Genomic DNA, 20,217 nt, shown 5'->3' on the forward strand with positions numbered 1-20,217 from the left:
TTGCTCAGGAATCATTTGAAACTTCACCAGCCGTGTGTCAGGTTAACCAGCCCGCCGAGCGAGCTGCACGGAGCAGTAAACAGCCCTCGCGCTCGGCCGCGCCGCTGCTGCCAGGCTCTCAGCCACGTGTGCCGCGCCGGCAAGCAAATGCAGTGCTCAAATCCCGCCCGCGGTGCGCTACTAGACATTCGCGTGAGAATTGCCCGTCACACCAAGCTATTTGCTTTTATTGTAATAAAAAACGACATGTTCAGAGTGTTTGCCAGAAAAAGCTCACAAACATTCCAGGCCCTTTGCTTTGCGCCGGATTCAAACCAAAGATACGCAGGCTCGTGAAACTTCGCCCATGGAAATTCATGTAGTTCATTCCACTCCGCTCAGTGCCACTCTCTCTAACAGTGACTGTGTTCGTTCCACAAATAGTGTGCGTCGACATTGCCGGAAATCCCGTCAAGTCACAAGTGATTATGTACCAGTGTCAGTTCACGTTGCACGAGACAGTCGCTCTTGTCGTCAGCAGGACAATAAACTTTTTGTAGACTCGGACATTAACGGCAGAGTGATACCATTCCAGCTCGATACCGGAGCTGCAGTTTCACTGATCAATCAAGACACGTACAAACAGCTGGACACACCTCCGTTGCGTGCCGCAAATGTTAAGTTAACTAGTTATTCAGGTCAAGATATCCCTGTGATAGGACAGTGCAGCCTTCTTGCAACATACAAAGGACAAACAAAACTTGTGTCATTTTACGTCCTTCGTTCTTATTCTGCAGTGAACTTGTTTGGTTTCGATTTATTTCAGTTGTTTAACTTGTCCATAGTAAATCAGGTCCTATCAGTGAACCAAACTGTGCCTTCCGACAGTGTTTCTCGTCTATGTGAAGAATTTGCAGACATTTTTGCACCGGGCCTCGGTTGCGCTAAGAACTATAAAGCACATTTGGAACTGAAAGTAAACGCGCAACCGAAATTTTTCAGAGCGCGCAATGTTCCCCATGCATTGCGTGATGAGGTCGCAAAAACATTACACGATTTGGAATCACAAGGTGTAATTGAACGTGTGCAGGCTTCTCTCTGGGCATCACCCTAAGTAATTTTGCCAAAACCTTCCGGAAAATTGAGACTTTGTGTGGACTTCAAGGCAACAGTGAATCCACAACTAGTGATTGCAACTTTTCCTTTACCCCGCCCGGAAGATCTTTTTGACAAACTGTGCCCGGGTAAATATTTTTCGAAGTTGGATCTCGCAGATGCGTACTTGCAAATACCAGTGGACGAAGAATCCCAGCGCGTTTTGGTGGTTAACACGCATCTTGGGTTGTATCAATTCAAACGACTGCCATTCGGGTGTGCATCCGCCCCTGCATTGTTTCAGCAATATCTACAAACTGTTTGTGCGTCGGTCCCTACTGCAGCAAATTATCTGGACGATATTGTCATCTCTGGAAAGACGGAAGAAGAACATTTGGCCAATCTCAGAACATTATTTCAGGTCTTGCGACAAAATGGTCTTCGCTTGCGGAAGAACAAATGTGTGTTTTTTGCTCGTGATTTGCCATACCTGGGACATGTACTCAATGCCCAAGGCATACATCCCAGTCCCACGCACCTTCGAGCCATACAAGACTTGCCTTCGCCGCAGAATTTGAAGCAGCTACAGAGTGTGCTGGGAAAAATAAATTACTATAACAGATATGTTCCACACGCCTCTTCCATTTCAGCTCCGCTTCATCGCTTACGCCGCAAAGGTGTTCCGTTCGTCTGGACGACGGAAAGCGAATGCGCCTTTCGCCAGTCGAAATTGGCATTGCTTTCCAATAATTGCCTTACGCCATTCGATCCCCAGAAGCCCCTTTTGTTGATGGTGGATGCATCGGATTTCAGGATCGGTGCTGTGCTTGCGCACAAAGATGGATCGCACAACCGCCCTATTGCTTTTGCGCCCAAATTGCCCTCATCTGCGCAAAGAAATTATTCACAGATCGAGGAAGAAGCATTGGCTCTCATATTTGGTGTTACAAAGTTTCATGATTTATTGTATGGTCGTCACTTTACCATAATCACAGACCACAAACCTTTGACATCGCTTTTTCATCCGACCAAGCCTGTACCTCCACATACAGCGCAGAAATTCATTCGCTGGTCTATTTCCCTCTCGCAGTACCGCTACGATATCTTGTACCGATCCACTGCTAAGCACGGAAATGCTGATGCATTGTCCCACTTGCCTGTTGCTGAGAATAGGGCATTCAATTCCTCCGAACTTGCTTACATGTTCATTGATGCGGAAACCGATGACGTGGTCAAATCGTTTCCGATTGATTTTCGTTGTGTAGCTACAGCCACAGCTGCCGACCCTGTCCTTGCTACCGTTCTGCGTTTTGTTGCTACGCAATGGCCCTTGTCAAAGTCACGGATTGGGGACCCGTTGGTTCGTCGATTTTTTGCTCACAAGGTGAGACTTTTTGTTCGACGTGGTGTTTTGCTGTTGCGTTCTGATAATGATCAGTCCAGGGTCGTGCTGGTCCATTGTAGAATGCTCGATGGTTGGTTGTGGTAGATTCATTCAGTAATTTTCCTTTTGTTGTCCGGATGTCTTCCACGACGTCATCTGCCACCATCCAAGTGTTATCTGCTACCTTTTGCATTGAAGGTCTTCCACAGACTATTGTTTCCGACAATGACCCACAATTCATGTCCGCAGAATTTCAGTCATTCTGCAAGGCCAATGGTATTCAACATCTGACGTCCGCACCGTTTTCGCCACAGTCAAATGGTGCCGGTTTTCGCCAGAGTCAAACGGTGCCGCTGAACAATTGGTCAGGACTTTCAAGTCACAGATGTTGAAGTTAAAAGAGCCGCATTCTCGGGAGGACGCGTTATTGCTCTTTTTGTCCTCATATCGCTCTCAGCCCCGAGATGGTTGCTCGCTGGCTGAGTTGCTCCACGGTCGCCCTCATCGAACCTTGACGTCTTTGCTACATCCGCCGCATCAGGTTCCTGTGCAGCATCAGACACCTGCTTTTGCCCCAGGCGACATTGTCTACTACCGCCACTACCGAGGTTCACGGCATTGGCTCGAAGGGCGCATTCTTCGCTGCCTTGGACGCGCTATGTATCTGGTTTTGGGGGCCTCTGGAGAGGTGCGCCGGCATCTCAACCAGCTGCGCCTCTGTCGTCACACGAGATCTGCCGCTCGCCGTCTGCTTTCAGCGACGGTGCCGTCCGGTCAGCGCCCTGGGGACCCATCTACTGGCTCGCCTCAGCCCCAGGTGTTACCGACGCTGCCTTCCATTTTGCCCCATGGCGACGCACCACTGCCGCTGCCTGTTCTCCCACTGGCGACGCCCGCAGTGGACGCGTCGCTGCAACCGCCGGGCGCCTCCCTGGGTCACGCGCCGCCGATCGCTTCCCGTGACCAGTTGTCCTCCGACATGGAACTCTTGCCCACTCCGGACAATATGTCGTCTTCGCCCGCTGGGTGCCCCGGCCCGATGGAGGTCGACCTTTCGGCCCCTCCTGTCTCTCTGCGGGCACATACACCGCGTGTTGGCGTGCACCCTGGAGCAGGTTTTCAGGCATTTCCTAGCTCCCTGCGGTCCGAATGGCAGGGTGTGGGTGGCACAGCCTCGCCTGTTGTTAGGCTTCCCCACCTCGTCGCATACATCAACATGGGGTCCTCCCCACGGCGGGCAGAAGCCTTATGCCACAACCGTACGCCGATTTGCGGGGGGGAATGTGGTGTCACCGCCAGACACCACACTTGCTAGGTGGTAGCCTTTAAATCGGCTGCGGTCCATTAGTATACGTTGGACCCGCGTGTCGCCACTATCAGTGATTGCAGACCAAGCACCGCCACACGGCAGGTCTAGAGAGACTTCCTAGCACTCGCTGCAGTTGTACAGCCGACTTTGCTAGCGATGGTTCACTGCCTACTTACGTTCTCATTTGCCGAGACGATAGTTTAGCATAGCCTTCAGCTACGTCATTTGCTACGACCTAGCAAGACGCCATTATCAGTTACTATTGATATCATGAATCATGTACCGTCAAGACCGACGATCATCATTAATGGATTAAAGTTAAGTATTCCACCAGCTACGTCCATTTTTCTAAATTCTAATTTCCTTGTCCTGTTCCAGACCTCACGCCAGCCTGCGTGAGCTAAAACGTGTGCATTTCGGCCTCCTTTAGTAAAACGGTGTTGGCTCTCTTGCCAACCCCAACATTTTCCATGGTCCATAATTCACTTCTTTGCTCAAAAGCTACTTCACTGTTTCATTAATATATGGGACTGAAAAATCTGCCTCTCAAGCAAATTTTTATTTGCCTGGATCAATCTGCTTATGTCTCCACATTTCTGTGGACATGTGGTGTAATCTTGATTCCCAGGTCCTTGCAAAATCTGTTGTTTTTCACCATCTAAAATTCTCTCTCAATCCATAGATGCGAGGAAATTTTTTTCTTATTCCTCCTTCCATTATTACCGTCACTGGAACCTTCCTTTTATCTTTGTCTCCTCTTCCGATCACAGCTGGTGGGTTCCTCTCAGCCTGCAATCTGAATGACCAGTTATTCCTTTTAAACCTTTCTCAACCTAACCCTCTTTCCTCCTCAAGGAAGGAACTAACAGTTCTGAAAGAGAGGATAGCTTTATTGGCAGTACTACATGTCACCTGCTGAAGAAAAGTACTAGCAAGCAGTTTTGTCTGATGATTTATCATTCTATATACATCCTCTCACTGCATTTCTCCACAGTGGAACTCAGTTTTGACCACAAACCTAGCCTTAAGCAGTTAATTACTTTCTCTGCAACAATTTTCAATACTACATTAGGGTTCTGTACAATTTGTTTCTTTCTGCCATTTTAGATGATTAGTGGGTTTCTATATTCTCCTTCATTTTCGAAATCTTAGTTATCTGTTTAACAATATTTCAATTACTCTATCTCCTTAATTTCCAAAGGCAAAGCACATCACAAGCATGCACGATTCATAATTTACCTTTTCAAAATAATACTTGTGCTTTTGTTTGCACAAAAATGCTATCTCAATTTTTAGCTTGGTACAGTTACTACATCAAACTTAAACTTTATAATTTTCTTTCCTCATAATGATTCTCTTGTTCCTCATCTGAAAAAGTTTCCTAACTATCGAATTACAATTAGTGAAACTTTCCATCCAAAATTCCGCTGGTCCAATTCCATCTTGATCTTAAATTAAGCGAAAAGAGGGCTATCTAGAAAGCAGATTATGTTTCCAACTGCAGCAACAATGGACAGAGCTAGTGTGGCCATACTGTTGTCTGAGCATTTGTTCATTTGGTCAGTATGCAGTGGTGCCAATGTGAAGTTCACGCCGTTTCCAGTTATAAATATGTGCAGCAATTGAAAAACCCACAAGTTGTGAAGCACAGTCAGTAATAAGATTTTTGTTCACAAAAACCATAAACTAATTGAAATTTATCAGAAATTGAGTGAAGTCTATGGAAATAAGGAAAGCACTAGCCAAACAGGCACAGTGACTGATGAACTAGTTGCAAAAGTTGGTGAGAAGATTCAAGGAAGCTGTGACAGAACAATACACTGAATAAGGTATTGTCAAATTTTGGAAAACTTTAGAAGAGCAGTTCAAAATAATCACGAAGGAAAGCTGAGATCAAAAATTTTGTTCTTGCATGACAACACTTGACCACACAAGGCATATCACACTGGAGAAGTATTCGATGCTTGCAAGTGGGAGGTGTCTTCTCATACATCACTGTCCAGATCTTGCACCCAGTGACTTACCATCTGTTTCCAACAATGATAACCTGGCCTCCAACACAGCATTTTGATGGCAGGAAACTGTGGGAGGGTGTGAAGTCTCAAGCAACAGAATTCTACAACATTGAAATTTCAAAACTTGTTCACTGCTTTGGTAAGTTCGTAAATTTGTGTGGAGACTATGTTGCAAAATAGTACTTTAAGGGTTGCTTTCAAATGTATAAAACATTTTTCTTTCTTTTTTTTTTAATACCAATACACAAACTACTTTCTGGATAGCCCTTGTATATCAGGATAAATTGTTTTCTCTCCACAGGAAGCTTGAATATATCCTAGACAAGTTGCCAAACTAAATGAAGCAGTAATAAGGCTATGGTTAGCCTTTCACGACAGATGAAAGAAATACAGCAGTCCTTCAGAATGTACCTCAACAAACTGTATGCCTCTCTGCCCTATAAGTGATAGCCAACTCTTCTCTAATGCAAATTATTTTACCATTACATACACATTGCATCAATTTTAGCATTCATGTTGCAGATCATGCATATAAGTTTACGAAGTTACCACAGCATTCACTGCAGTCATTTCCACTATCTGAAATTTACATAACAATGATAGATCATAAGCACTGCCACAAGAAATGCTGGCAGTGTTTAACAGAAAAATCTATGAAACTGACCATAAGTGTTTTCACTGAACTCCTGTGTTCCAGTTCTGCTTGCAGCTCCATTAGCTCATCTGTGAGAGAAGATAACAGGGTCCTTGAATCACAGTCCAGTTCTCCATTCATGATGTCAGCATTGTTGTTGCTGTTGCTACCACCAATGTTGTTATTGTTGTTCACATGAGCTTTTTGACTGTTGCTTTTATGGTGAGAATTTCCATGATGACCTTGGCAGCAAACATCAGCAGACTGAGGAACTGTTGAAAATGCAGCACCCAGGCACCGCAAAATCAGACTACGAAATTTTAAGAAAGTCTTTTCATCAGCAAATGTCTGCTGCACAATTTCTGGAGACATCTGCCTGTTACACAGAATAAGAAACTGTAGCTGCTGGTACACAATGGTGTGACAATAGAGGTATACAACTTATTCAAATACTTTTACAAATAGAATAAGTTAAGGAACTAGAAGCATTGGATACAGAATAAAATTGTAAGTACTCAACACTTATGTAATTGAACTACATGTTTACAAACTTGAGAATTATCCACATAATGAGCAATGAAACTCTCACTTAACTTAACCACAAAAACTAAGACTGCTGCTACAAAATACAAACCTTGAAACAGGCTCCCATGACAGCATCACAGTCAAGTCACGATTATCTTGTAAACTGTTCCAATCTATTTTGTCTTTTGCTGGATTTATCTCCATTGCTGTTACAAACTGCAAACAGACACACAAGAAAAGCATAAAGTGTTGACTATTAGTAAATGAAACAAATTAATTATAAACATTCATTATGGCCTTCATCTGTTGACTATATTTACATAATCTGGCATGAGTACTGCGAAAAAACAATAGCAAAATACAGTAATAAACATACTGGGTTGGCACAACTGTAATGTCCAACACACACACCCTACACATTTCTATTTTCAGATGTAGTATGAATAGAAGCATATTTCCATATACACATATCAAAAAAAGTATTGCATCACCTCAGTTCCAAGAGGCCGGAACCTGTACAGAAAATTAGAATAGAGATCAATATAAACACCATTTCTGCCCTTTCTGTTGCTAATGAAAACCACAAATTCATGTCCTACCACAATACAACCAGACCTTCAGAGGTTTACATACTAAAATGTACACTTTCACGGCAGGAAACGTCATGTCCATTATAATTATCCAGGCTGTTATGCGGTGGTCAGTTGATGAATTCTATGTCAATTCCCAACATTTCGTCCCCGTCTGCGGAGGACATCTTCAAGGGGGTCTGTAGATCGATGGAAGGTCCAACACACCCACTGGCTCGCTACTGACTGTCAGTAAATTCCGTGTCTGTGCGCTCCCGCACCGAGGTGTGATGTCACGTGTTTTGAAAACGTCAGTGCAATTGGACACTGTCCGCTGCCGTCGACCGCCGTTGCCATCACCCAATAGTGGACGGGTGGTACACATCTTCAACACCGGTATCCATACACCATTTAATTTCACGCCCTCCTCCTCTCGATTGAAATTATTAGGGTGTTTGGCGATTTCGATTGCCTCCCTGTAGAGCCTTTCTTAATATCCACTTGTGGCCGCTAGTACTTGCGTCTCCTCGAAACGAATATGATGGTTACCTGGCTGGAAAGAATGCTCCCCAACAGCTGATTGTTCCGTTTCTCCTCTTCTACAATTGCCCTTGTGCTCTTCCAAACGTTTTGAAACAGTTCTTTTAGTGGTACTCACTTAAACATCTTCACAGCTGCATGGGATCCTATACACTCCAGCTTTTTCCAATGTCTTGCAAGTGTCCTTGGCAGGCTTAAGGTATTCCTGTATCTTCCTGGTGGGCTTGTAAATTATGATAATATTCCGCTTCATAAAGATCCTCCCTATTCTTTCTGTTACATTTTTAACAAACAGCAGGAAAACCTTAGATTTTGCAGTAGCTTATATGTCACTATGATTTCTGCGTGGCTGTCTCAACGCACGTTTTATTTCGGTGGACGAATATCCATTCTTCATTAGTGCATTGTGGAGATGTTCCATCTCAGTGTCGAGCAACTCAGGTTCACAAATATTTCTATATCTGTCCGCTAACGTCTTGATAACACCCTGCTTCTGTTGTGGGTGGTGGTTTGAATCCCGGTGCAAGTAACGGTCTGTGTGTGTGGGTTTGCGGTATACTGAGTGGCCCAAACTACCATTTTCATTTCTAAAGACAAGCACATCGAGGAAATGTAATTTGCCGTCTACCTCCTCCTCCATTATTAACTGAATTCTTGAGTTATACAATTCAGATGTTCGTGGAACCGCCTTAGTTCCTCCCTGCTATGTCTCCACGGCACAAACATGTCATCCATGTATCGGAATCATACATTTGGTTTTTTTGTTGGCAGTACCTAAGGCCTGTTCTTCGAATTTCTCCATAAAGAAGTTTGCAATTACGGGACTTAGGGGGCTTCCCACAGCCACGCCATCCATTTGTTCATAAAAGTGATCATTCCACTTGAAGTATGAGGTCATCAAACAACACTTAAACAGCTCTGAAATATCGTCAGGAAGAATTCGATCCAGCTGTTCCAATACATCATTAAGTGGAACCATGGTAAACAGCGATACCACATAGAAGCTGACCAATATGTCCTCCGGCTGGACCACTATGCCATTCAATCTGCTGATGAAATGTGTCGAATTCTTTATATAAGAGGCCAAACGGCCCACATGTGGCTTTAACAGCGTACTCAAAAACTTTGCTAACGAGTAGGTGGGCGAACCAATGGCACTTAGTATCGGTCTTAACGGCACATTTTCTTTATGAATTTTGGGCAATCCAATGCTGGCCACTATAGTTGAGCGATGTCGTTATCCTGAAGGAAGTCATTCACAAGATGTGCATGATAGGGGTTTGAAGTGTCATCCATGAAGACAAATTCCTCGCCAATATGCTGCTGATATGGTTGCATTATCACGTATCATACAACCGTTACGGACCTTCCATTACCACCAGTGATGTACGTCGGTCCCACATAATGCCTGCCCAAAATAGCATGGAATCCCCACCTTGCTGCACCCGCTGGACAGTGTGTCTAAGGCATTCAGCCTGACCAGGTTGCCTCCAAACACATCTCTGATGATTGTCTGGTTGAAGGCATGTGTGACATTCATTGATGAAGAGAACACGATGCCAATCCTGAGCAGTCCATTCAGTATTTTGTTGGGCCCATCTGTACCGTGCTGCACGGTGTCATGGTTGCAAAGACGGACCTCGCCATGGAAGTCGGGAGTGATGTTGCACATCATGCAGCCTATTGTGCACAGTTTGAATCATAACACGATGTCCTGTGGCTGCACGAAAGCATTATTCAACATGGTGGTGTTGCTGTCAGGATTCCTCGGAACCATAATCCACAGGTAGCGATCATCCACTGCAGTAGTAGCCCTTGGGCGGCCTGAGCGAGGCATGTCATTGACAGTGCCTGTCTCTCTGTATCTCCTCCAAGTCTGAACAACATCACTTTGGTTCGCTGCAGATGCCTGGACACTTCCCTTGTTGAGAGCCCTTCCTGGCACAAAGTAACAATTCGGACACAATCGAACCGTAGTAGTGACCGTCTAGGCATGGTTGAACTACAGACAAAATGAGTCGTTTACCTCTTTCCTGGTGGAATGACTGGAACAGATCAGCTGTCAGACCCCCTCTGTCTAATAGGCACAGCTAATGCATGGTTGTTTACATCTTTGGGTGGGTTTGGGACTGATGACCTCGGAAGTTAAGTCCCATAGTGCTCAGAGCCATTTGGGTGGGTTTAGTGACCTCTCTGGACAGTCAAAGGGACTGTTTCTGTGATACAATATTCACAGATAACATGTATCTTCAGGTGTTCTGGGAACCGGGGCGATGCAAAACTTTTTTTGACGTGTGTGTATCCCAATTTACTTCATTTCCCTATGCAAGAATTGTCGCAGCAGTTCATCAAAACAGCTGCTGCACTAAATTTCAATACATCATCAGGTGGCAAGAGTTCTGGTGATGTAGGAAATAAATAGTGGGGATATAATCATCAGCAAAGGGTGAATAATGTTTGTGGGAATAATGTGGCCAGCTATAATACAGCAAGACAGTCAACGGATGCACAGATTATCTGGTGAAGATAAGCACAGCTGCAGTCAGGATTGTGTGTGTACCAGAATACCACAGACAGCACTACACGTAACATGTACAACATGACGATATGGTTTGGAAGATAAAAATGACTGTCAAAGAATTGCCAGGTGTACTGAGAATAGGTGTAGCAAGTGTGTGATAAGTGGAAAATACCACGGTTTTTGTTCTTATTTTATTTTTTTAGTTTTGAAAACATTTTTTGCAGAAATAAAGCATCTGCTAAACAGCTTCATACTACAAGAAACCATGGCAACTCTGAATAAATTTAAAGCCCAGCAATATGAATTTGATCTTATCAGGGGTACAGGTTTCACTACAGCATGACAATGCAAGGCCCCTTATCTGCCAAACTCCTTGATCAACAAAATGGGACTGAAAGTAACACCTACTTGCAGCATTCTTTTCTAGCTCTGTAAATGTTAGTTCTTTGAAAGGCTCACAGAATCTCTGCATGAAGAAGGGGATCATGCCTACTGACAGCTACTAAACAGTTTAAAAATAGAGATTCTGTGAAGTTATATTTTGACCTAAAACACATATCAATGTCATGAACAAATAGCTAAGCCACACAGAAGAAACAACAAATTTGTGGGAAAAAAGCCCTTATGTTATTATTTCGAAATAATATTTGTAGATGAAATCAATACTACCTGCTTAATGAAAACAGCTTGATATACAAAAATTCTAATTAAATATGTTTCTAGTATTCTTTTATTTTTGTGCTAGGGTGAGGGACATGACATCAATACTGAAATTATTAGACACTGGCTTCTAATTCAGTTTTGAAAAATATATAGAACGATATCAAGAGTCCCCTGTGGAGAAGGAACATCCCAGCATATGATAGCTAGGATTCATGAAAACAATACTAATCTCGAGTCAGAATGGCCAAAAACAACCATCCCAAATAAGCTCCCTGCATTCTATTCTTGTGGTACACTTGGTATTTCTTCAAACAGAGAACAACTGGATTCAGATGAAGTCTGCAGATACATTTGTGACAGGAGGGATCCACACACACAAAGAGATATGCAGCAACTTATCATTTTTGTTATGACTACATCACAGTACAACAAACCATAGGATAATGAAGAATGATCACAGTAAACACATTGGTCATGACAAGCAAAGTGAAAGAAGTTAGTCAATTCCACAGATCATTGCTTGATAAATTGTAACGATGGGGAACAAGCCATTTTCATTCACATTGCAAATTAATTCATAAATATGACTACACGCTGAACAATTATTTATTAAACAATAATAATAATAATTATTATTATTATTACTATTAAATATGCAGATATGTGAGTTAGTAATTCCTACCCATCGCCCTTTATGCAGCGTTATAATAGAAATTTTTCTTAGGAATAGTAGGATTTGTCAAGGACGAAGTTTTTCAGTTTGTTTTCAAATTTTACTTTGTAGTCAGACTGGCATTTTATATCACTGGGTAAATTATCAAAAATTTTAGTTGGGGCACTGTGCACCCCTTCTTGTGCTAAAGACAACCTTAATGTGAAGCAATAAATGTAGTATTTTCTTGTAGTTTTGTAAGAAGTACATGTGTCATCATTCCCTTTGAACTACAGTGGATTACTTACGACAAACTTCACATGGATCTAAATATACTGTGAAGCGCTATGAGTGAGTTTCACTGAGTTCCCTGCTTAGTTCCCCACTAGTTACTGAAGCGAAGTTCCAACCCGCAGTCTACATATACCACTCCCTCTTTGACTATCCTAGGGCAACATCCTCACTTATCACACACAGCAACACAGATTACACCCTTAAAAACAAAATCAAATCACACTTTACATTACACCAATTTTCGTTATTTACGGGCCACAAAATTTAGGCCTACAGGTTATTGCTTCAGGTTTATGATATAATGTAAAAAGTCAATTATTTCCACTTACAAGAAGAATTCAGCTCTCACTTAACTGCAGTATCTGTTAATTAACTTACAATGAGGTGACAAAACTCATGGGATAGCAATATGCACATATACAGTTGGCAGTAATATTGTGTACACAATGTATAAAAGGCCAGTGCATTGGTGGAGCTATCATTTGTACTCAGGTGATTCGTGTGAAAAGGTTTCTGATGTGATTATGGCCGCACAATAGTAATTAAAGACTTTGAACATGGAATGAGAGTTGGGGCTAGGCAATGGGATGTTCTATTCCAGAAATCATTAGGGAATTCAATATTCCGAGATCTACAGTATCAAGAATGTGCCAAGAATGCCAAATTTCGGGCATTACCTCTCACCAAGGACAAAGCAGTGGCCAATGGCTTTCACCTAACGAACAACAGAATTGGTGTTTGCGTAGTGTTGTCAGTGTTAACAGACACCCAACACTCCACGAAATAACTGCTGAAAGCAATGTAGGACATACAATGAATGTAGCTGTTAGAACTGTGCGGTGAAACTTGGCATCGCATGATGTGCCTCTCCTGGGCTTGGACAACTGGAAGATCATGGCCTAATCAGACGAGTCCTGATTTTAGTTGGTAAGATCTGACAGTAAGGACAGAGTGGGGCGCAGGCCCCATGAAGCCATGGACCCAGGTTGTCAACAAAGCTCTGTGAAAACTGGTGGTGGCTCCATAATGGTGGAGTGGACAGAGTCCTCCATAAAGTTTGGCTACTTTGAGACCATTTGCAGCCATTCTTCATGGAGGCCACGTTTCCAAACAACAATGGAATTTTTATGGATGACAGGGTGCCACATCACTGGATGACAACTATTCATGACATATTTGAAGAATATTCTGGACAATTCAAGCAATTTGGCAACCCAGATTGCCTGACATGAATCCTATTGAACGTTTATGAGACATAACCGACAGTTCAGTTCGGGCACAAAATCCTGCACAGGCTAGATTTCTGCAATTATAGAGGGCTATAGGGACAGCATGGCTCAATATTTCTAATATTTTTGCAAGGGACTTCCGACGACTTGTTCAGTCCAATATACACTGAGCTGTTGTACTACACCAGGCAAAGGGAGGTCCGGGACAATATTAGGAGGTACCCTATGACTGTTGTCACCTCAGTGTATTCAAATAGAATGTAACTTTAACATATGCAAACTGTATATAAACAAAGTATTAATCCAAAAGTTTCTAAATGAAACTATTTTCCAGAAATACACACTTCATAATGAACAGACACGATCTACTTAAATTGCTGGAAGGAAAAACACAACTACCAAATTGTATTCGCTAAGTTACCAGTGTCAAAATGCAAACAAAACTACGACTACAACTTGACATTATGGTTTTTTTTGGGTTTTCTGGAATAAGACAACAGAAACTGATACCTTTAATAAAAAGTGTAGAAATACTCTAATACACATATTTGATGAGTAATTTGTACTAAACTAACAGTTATTACTATCGATATAACTTATCTTCACAAGAGTGCAGAAAATCGCACATGAGCAAAAATGCTTTTTGGACTGGTACTGGAAGCAAAAGATGACAAAAATCATACAAATTTAAGAAAAAACAAAGAAGAAAAGGATAATGTCAACATCCTCCCTGCACTCTCTGTTGTTAAAACATCCTTTGATCCATTACTTCCTATATGCTCAAGCCTAAACAATCTCTCACCCTCCTCCTCCAAGTCATTCAGACTAATTTCCAAATTCTCATACAAATCACCATTACATTTGTGTCTGGTGAGGCACTTACCATAGCCATAAATGAGTATGTCCTCTCTGACCATCAGTACAACCTCCTTCTCTCAAATAACTGTACATTAAACACCAGAGGATATAATTATTTGCTCTTCTATACTGACCGCTATATCTCACCACAACTCCATTCTTTTATAAATATTTGAAGGAAAACAAATGAATTAATATTTTCATTAAATAACACATTTTGTTTTATTGTATACTTACAACTGATGTCTGAGCATGTGATCTACAACTCATAAGCTCAAGTAGCTTTTGTTCCACTGAGATAATTGCGTAGTGAATTGAATTGTTCAGTCGTTCCCTAAACTCAACAAACTCCTCAATCTTTAAGAATGAGCCAAACTTGTAAGAGAAGGTCAGGTGGTCCACACTCTGAAAGAAATCAACGTGTCATAAAAGGCTAGAGCAGATGATACAACACAGCATTTTAAATGCAGTTAATACTGTTACCACAAAAGTAAAAAAAGTTCTCTTGTAAATAATCAAAACCACCAGTATTATTTTTCCCAATAGTTGCTTAAACAAATATTTGAAAACATTATATAATATGAGACTATGTAGACTACATCCACTTGGAAATAACTATGTTATGGTTCTTCACACATTGCTGCACTTTTCATCTTACCCATAACAACTAGAATTCCTTTCACCTTAATTATTACTTAAAATTAGGGCTGGATTAAACTATTAATTACAAGTAATAAGGTGTTCTAGCTACAACCAGATAAAAGGTTCCAAAATCCATTAATTGTTTCCATGCAAACTGAACAGTACGCTGGAACTAGTAATACACACTGATGGAAGAAAATCGCAACAACAAAAAAATAATTAATGAAGAGTAATTAAATTTCGGGAATACATTTGTCTTGGTAACATATTTAGGTGATTAACATTTGCAAAATCACAGGTTAATGTAAGCATGAGATTAGCCATTGCAAATGTGAAATGTTGGTGCATTAATAACCGGTGCAGCCAACTAGAATGTTGAATGCAAGCATGCAAACTTGCATGCTTTGTGTTGTACAGTTTGTTGGATGGAGTTCCATGCCTGTTGCACTTTGTCAGTCAATACAGAGATGGTTAATGCCATTTGTGACGTTGGAGTTATCATCTGATGATGTCCCATATGTTTTCAATCGAAGACAGATCTGGTGATTGAGCACATCCAGTCAATATGTTGACACCGTAGAGCATGTCTGTTACAACAGAGATAGAGCATTATCCTATTAGGAAACACCCCTGAAATGCTGTTCATGAATGGTAGCATAACAGGTCGAATCACCTGCCTGACTTACAAATTTCCAGTTAGGTTGCATGAGATAATTGTAGGTCCAGCGTGTCTAGCATGCAGACAAGTTGGCTGGTGGCCCTCAACTGTCCTCCTCCTAATCTATTCACTGTCATCAACGAAAGCAGTCATATCCATAAAATATCTGCGAGTATGTGAACAAAGTGATTTAAAATGGAACAACAACATAAAAGTAACTGCATGTAAGGCAGAAGGCAGACTGATACTACCTAGAAGAATCTTCAGGCAGTGTAGTCCTCCCATAAAGGAAGTAGCTTACAAAACCATAGTTTGACAAATAGTTTAATACTGTTCATTAGTCTGGAGTCTGTACCAGACAGAACTGATATAGGAAGTAGAGAAGATCCAGGGAAGAGCAGCACATTTTGTTACAGATTCTTGTAGTAATTGCAAAAGCCTCATGGAAACACTCATCAAACTCCAGTGAGAGACACTGCAGCAGAGGAGTTCTTCATCATGATGGGGCTTACTATTAAAATTCTGGGAGCGTGTGTTCCTAGAAGAGTCAAACAACATATTGCTTTCCCCTGTGTATATTTCGCAAAACAACCACAAAGGTAAAATTACAGATATTTGAGCTAACAGAGAGGCTTACCAGCAATTGTTCTTACCATGAATAAATTGTGACTAGGACAAGAGAAGGGGAAAGTGACAATGGTACACAGAATATCCTCCACCACACACTACAAGGTGGCTTGCTGAGTGTGGATGTGGATGGTGGATAAAGTAATTATAGGTTCAGAATACAAATCCCCTACCCTGATGAACCATGGCACTCACGGCCAATGGGGTGACTTGCAAGCCTCAGCAATACAGATAGTCATACTGTAGTGCTGCCACAACCGGGGGTGAGGGGGGTGGGGTGGTGGTGGTGGTGGTGGTGGTGGTGGAGGGGTGGTTATATCTGTTGAGAGACCAGACAAACATGTGGTTCCTGAAGAGGGTCAGTGTCCTTTTGAGTAGTTGCAGGGGCAACGGTCTGGATGACTGACTAATCTGGCCTAGTAACATAACCAAAATGGTCTTAATGTTCTGGTACTGTGATTCGCTGGAAGCAAGAAGAAACCACAGCTGAAATTTTTCCCAAGGGCAAGCAGCTCTGCTGTATGATTAACTGATGGTGTCCTCTTGGGTAAAATATTCCATTTGGATCCCCAGGTGAGGTCTACTCAGGGGATGTAGTCATCAAGAGAAACAAAACTGACATCCTACAGATCGGAGCATGGGATGTTAAGAGTCCTTAATCACGCAAGAAGGTAAGAAAATTTAAAAAGGGAAATGGACAGGTTGGAGTTAGATACAGAGGAGATTAGTGAAGTTTGGTGGCAAGAGAAACATGACTTCCAGTCAGGTGAATTGACTGTTATGGATACAAGGTCAAACAGGGGTAATGCAGAAGATGGTTTAATAATGAACAGGAAAATAAAAATACTGGTAAGCTACTATGAACAGCATAGTGATTACATTATTGTAGCCAAGATAGACACAAAGCCAATACCTACCACACTAGTACAAGCTTATACATCAACTAGCTCTGCAGATGGTGAAGAGACTGAAGAAAGTTCAAACATTTAATGGAGACAAAAATTTAATTGTGTTGGTGGACTGGAATTCAATAATAGTAAAAGGAAGAACAGAAAGAAAGGAAAAATAGTTGGTGAATATGGACTGGGGGAAAGGAATGAAAGAGGAAGCCACCTGCTAGAATTTTGTACCTGGAGACTCAGGAATGTTTCAGACTGATTATCTAATGGAAAGACAAAAAATTTTGGAACTAGATTTTAAATTGTAAGGCATTTCCAGGGGCAGATGTGGACTCTTGACCACAATTTATTGCTTAATGAACTGCAGATTAAAACTGACGAAATTGCCAAACGTAGAAAATTAAGGAGATGGGACCTGGATAAGTTGAAAGAACCAAAGGTTGTTGAGAGTTCCAGACGGAGCATTTGCCACCGGTTGACTAGAACTGGGAAAAGGAATACAGTAGAAGATAAATGGGTACCTGTAAGAGCTGAAATAGTGAAGGCAGCAGATCAAATAAGTAAAAAGATAAGGTCCAGCAGATATCATAAGGTGTTACAGGTGATACTGAATGTAACTGAGGAAAGAAGAAAATATAAAAATGCAGGAAATGAAGCAGGTGAAAGGGAATTCAAACAGTTAAAAATGAGACTGACAGGAAGTGCAAAATGGCTAAACAGGAACGGAAAGAGGACATACACAAGGATTTAGAAGTATATTTCAAAGGAAAGATAAATACTACAATAAAATTAAAGAGCTCTTTGGAGAAAAGAGAAACAGCTATATAAATACCAAGAGCTCATATGGAAAACCTGCCCTAAGCAAAGAAGGGAAAGTAGAAAGGTGGAAGGAGTATACAGAGGGTCTGTACAAGGGAGATGAACTTGGAAGCAATATTACAGAAATGGAAGACAATGTAAATAAAGATGACAAGGGAGATATGATACTGTGAGAATAATTTGACAGAGTACTGAAAGACCTAAGTAGAAACAAGGCCCCAGGAGTGCACAACAGTCTGTTAGAACTACTTATAGCCTTGGGAGAGCAAGTTATGATAAAGCTACTCCATCTGGTGCCCAAGACATATGAGACATGCGAAATATTCTCCGACTTTAAGAAGAATGTAATAATTCCAATTTCAAATAAAGTAGTTGCTTACAGGTACGAAAATTACCAAACTATCAGTTCAATAAGTCATGGTTGCCAGTAACTAACACAAATTCTTTACATAAGACTGGAAAAACTGGTAGAACCCAACCTAAGGGAAGACCAGTTTGAATTTTGAAGAAATGTAGGAAGACATGACAATACTGACCCTATGACTTACCTTAGAAGATACGTTAAGAAAAGACAAACGTATGTTTATAGCATTTGTAGAGATAAAGTTTTTGATAATGTTGACTGGACTACGCTCTTTGAAATTCTGATGGTAGTACGGGTAAAATGCAGAGAGTGAAGGGCTATTTACAACTCGTACAGAAACCAGATGGCAGTTATAACAATCGAGGGGCATGACAGAGGGGCAATGGCTGAGAAGGGAGTGAGACAGGTTGTAGCCCATACGTGTCATTAATCTCGTAGATTGAGCAAGCAGTAAAGGAAAAGAAAGAAAAATTTGAAGTAGAAATTAAAATCCGTGAAGAAGAAATAAAAACTTTGAGGTTTGACGAAGACATTGTAATTCTGTCAGAGACAGCAAAGGATCTGGAAGAGCAGCTGAACAGAATGAACAGTGTGTTGAAAGGAGGATGTAAGATGAACATCAACATAAGCGAAACGAAAGTAATGGAATGCAGTCGAATTAAATCAAGTGATGCTGAGGGAATAAGATTATGTAATGAGCCACTGAAAGCAATAGATGAAATTTGCTATTTGAGCAGCAAAATAACTGATAATGGCTGAAGTTGAGAGTATGTAAAATGTAGACTGCTAATGGCATGAAAAGATTTTCTGAAAATATTTGTTAACATTGGATATAAATTTAAGGTCTCTTCTGAAGGTTTTTGTCTGGACTGTAGCCATTATGGAAGTGAAACATGGGTGATACACAGTTCAGACAAGAAGAGAATAGAAGCTTTTGAAATGTGGTTCTACAGAAGAATGCTGAAGAACAGATGGGTAGATCAGATAACTAATGAAGAGGCACTGAACAGAACTGGGGAGAAAAATTTGGGGTACAACCTGACTAGAAGAAGGGATCAGTTGATAGGACAGTCTGATACATCCCATAGAACATCAATTTAGTACTGGAGGGAAATGAGGGATGTAAAAATTTTAGAGAAAGATCGAGAAATTAATATAGTAAGCAGATTCAGAAGGATGAAGGTTGCAGTAGTTATTCAGAGATGAGCAGGCTTGCACAAGACAGAGTAGCATGGTTAGCTTCATCAAACCAATCTTTAGACTGAAGACTGCCACATCAACAGAATAAAATCCCAGAAGTAATGACTGCAGTTATAAGAAAACTTCTGTCACCTTTTTTAATTCATAGAAGTAATGTTTTGTGAACATTCTAACTTACATCTTTGTAATTACCGCTGAAAAATTTCAGTGTATTTTCATACAAGGTGCTGGCAGCTGTTAACTGACCAGCAGTGTAGAGGTGGCTACAGTGTAGATAACCCAGGGAATCCAGCTGCATATGCTTGATATCCAATAGATCATATATTTGCTGTGCAGCTGCTCCTGCACCTAGAAACACAGATGTTAATTAAAGACAAGTGAACACTTGAATTTACAAAAGATTATACTGAGTTCAGAACTTTTCTTAGTGGAATAATTTTGTGGCACTTATGAAATAATAATGTACTGTTCACAATGTGCATATTTTCTGCAAATAAAAGTAATATGTAACTGTTTAAACTGCACTAAATCTAGAACTGGACACACACACACACACACACACACACACACACACACACAAAGCCAGCCTTCCAAAACTCCAGCGTGAGTGCACAATCAAGTGAAATCAAGTTTTACACCACAGAATACATAGTAAATGTGCTACAGCCAATAGATTCATCAGATATGAAACATTGGAAAAAAGAGGATATTGGAAGAGTTTCTCTGCAAGAGTATTACAGA

General features: G+C 41.3%; 1 protein-coding gene across 1 annotated transcript in view; it reads right to left on the minus strand.

Moving 5' to 3' along the window:
* LOC126418530 (N-alpha-acetyltransferase 25, NatB auxiliary subunit) overlaps window positions 1-20,217 on the minus strand; it is an 85,627-nt gene that overhangs the window by 28,165 nt on the left and 37,245 nt on the right. Inside the window, exons 11-14 of the mRNA XM_050085339.1 lie at window positions 19,655-19,824; window positions 14,505-14,672; window positions 7,051-7,157; window positions 6,447-6,792 (exon numbers count right to left, since the gene is read on the minus strand). Coding sequence (XP_049941296.1) covers window positions 6,447-6,792; window positions 7,051-7,157; window positions 14,505-14,672; window positions 19,655-19,824 — 791 coding nt within the window. The remainder of the gene's footprint in view (window positions 1-6,446; window positions 6,793-7,050; window positions 7,158-14,504; window positions 14,673-19,654; window positions 19,825-20,217) is intronic.

Source organism: Schistocerca serialis, chromosome 9, assembly GCF_023864345.2.
Source record: "Schistocerca serialis cubense isolate TAMUIC-IGC-003099 chromosome 9, iqSchSeri2.2, whole genome shotgun sequence".
In the NCBI taxonomy this organism is placed as follows: domain Eukaryota; kingdom Metazoa; phylum Arthropoda; class Insecta; order Orthoptera; family Acrididae; genus Schistocerca; species Schistocerca serialis.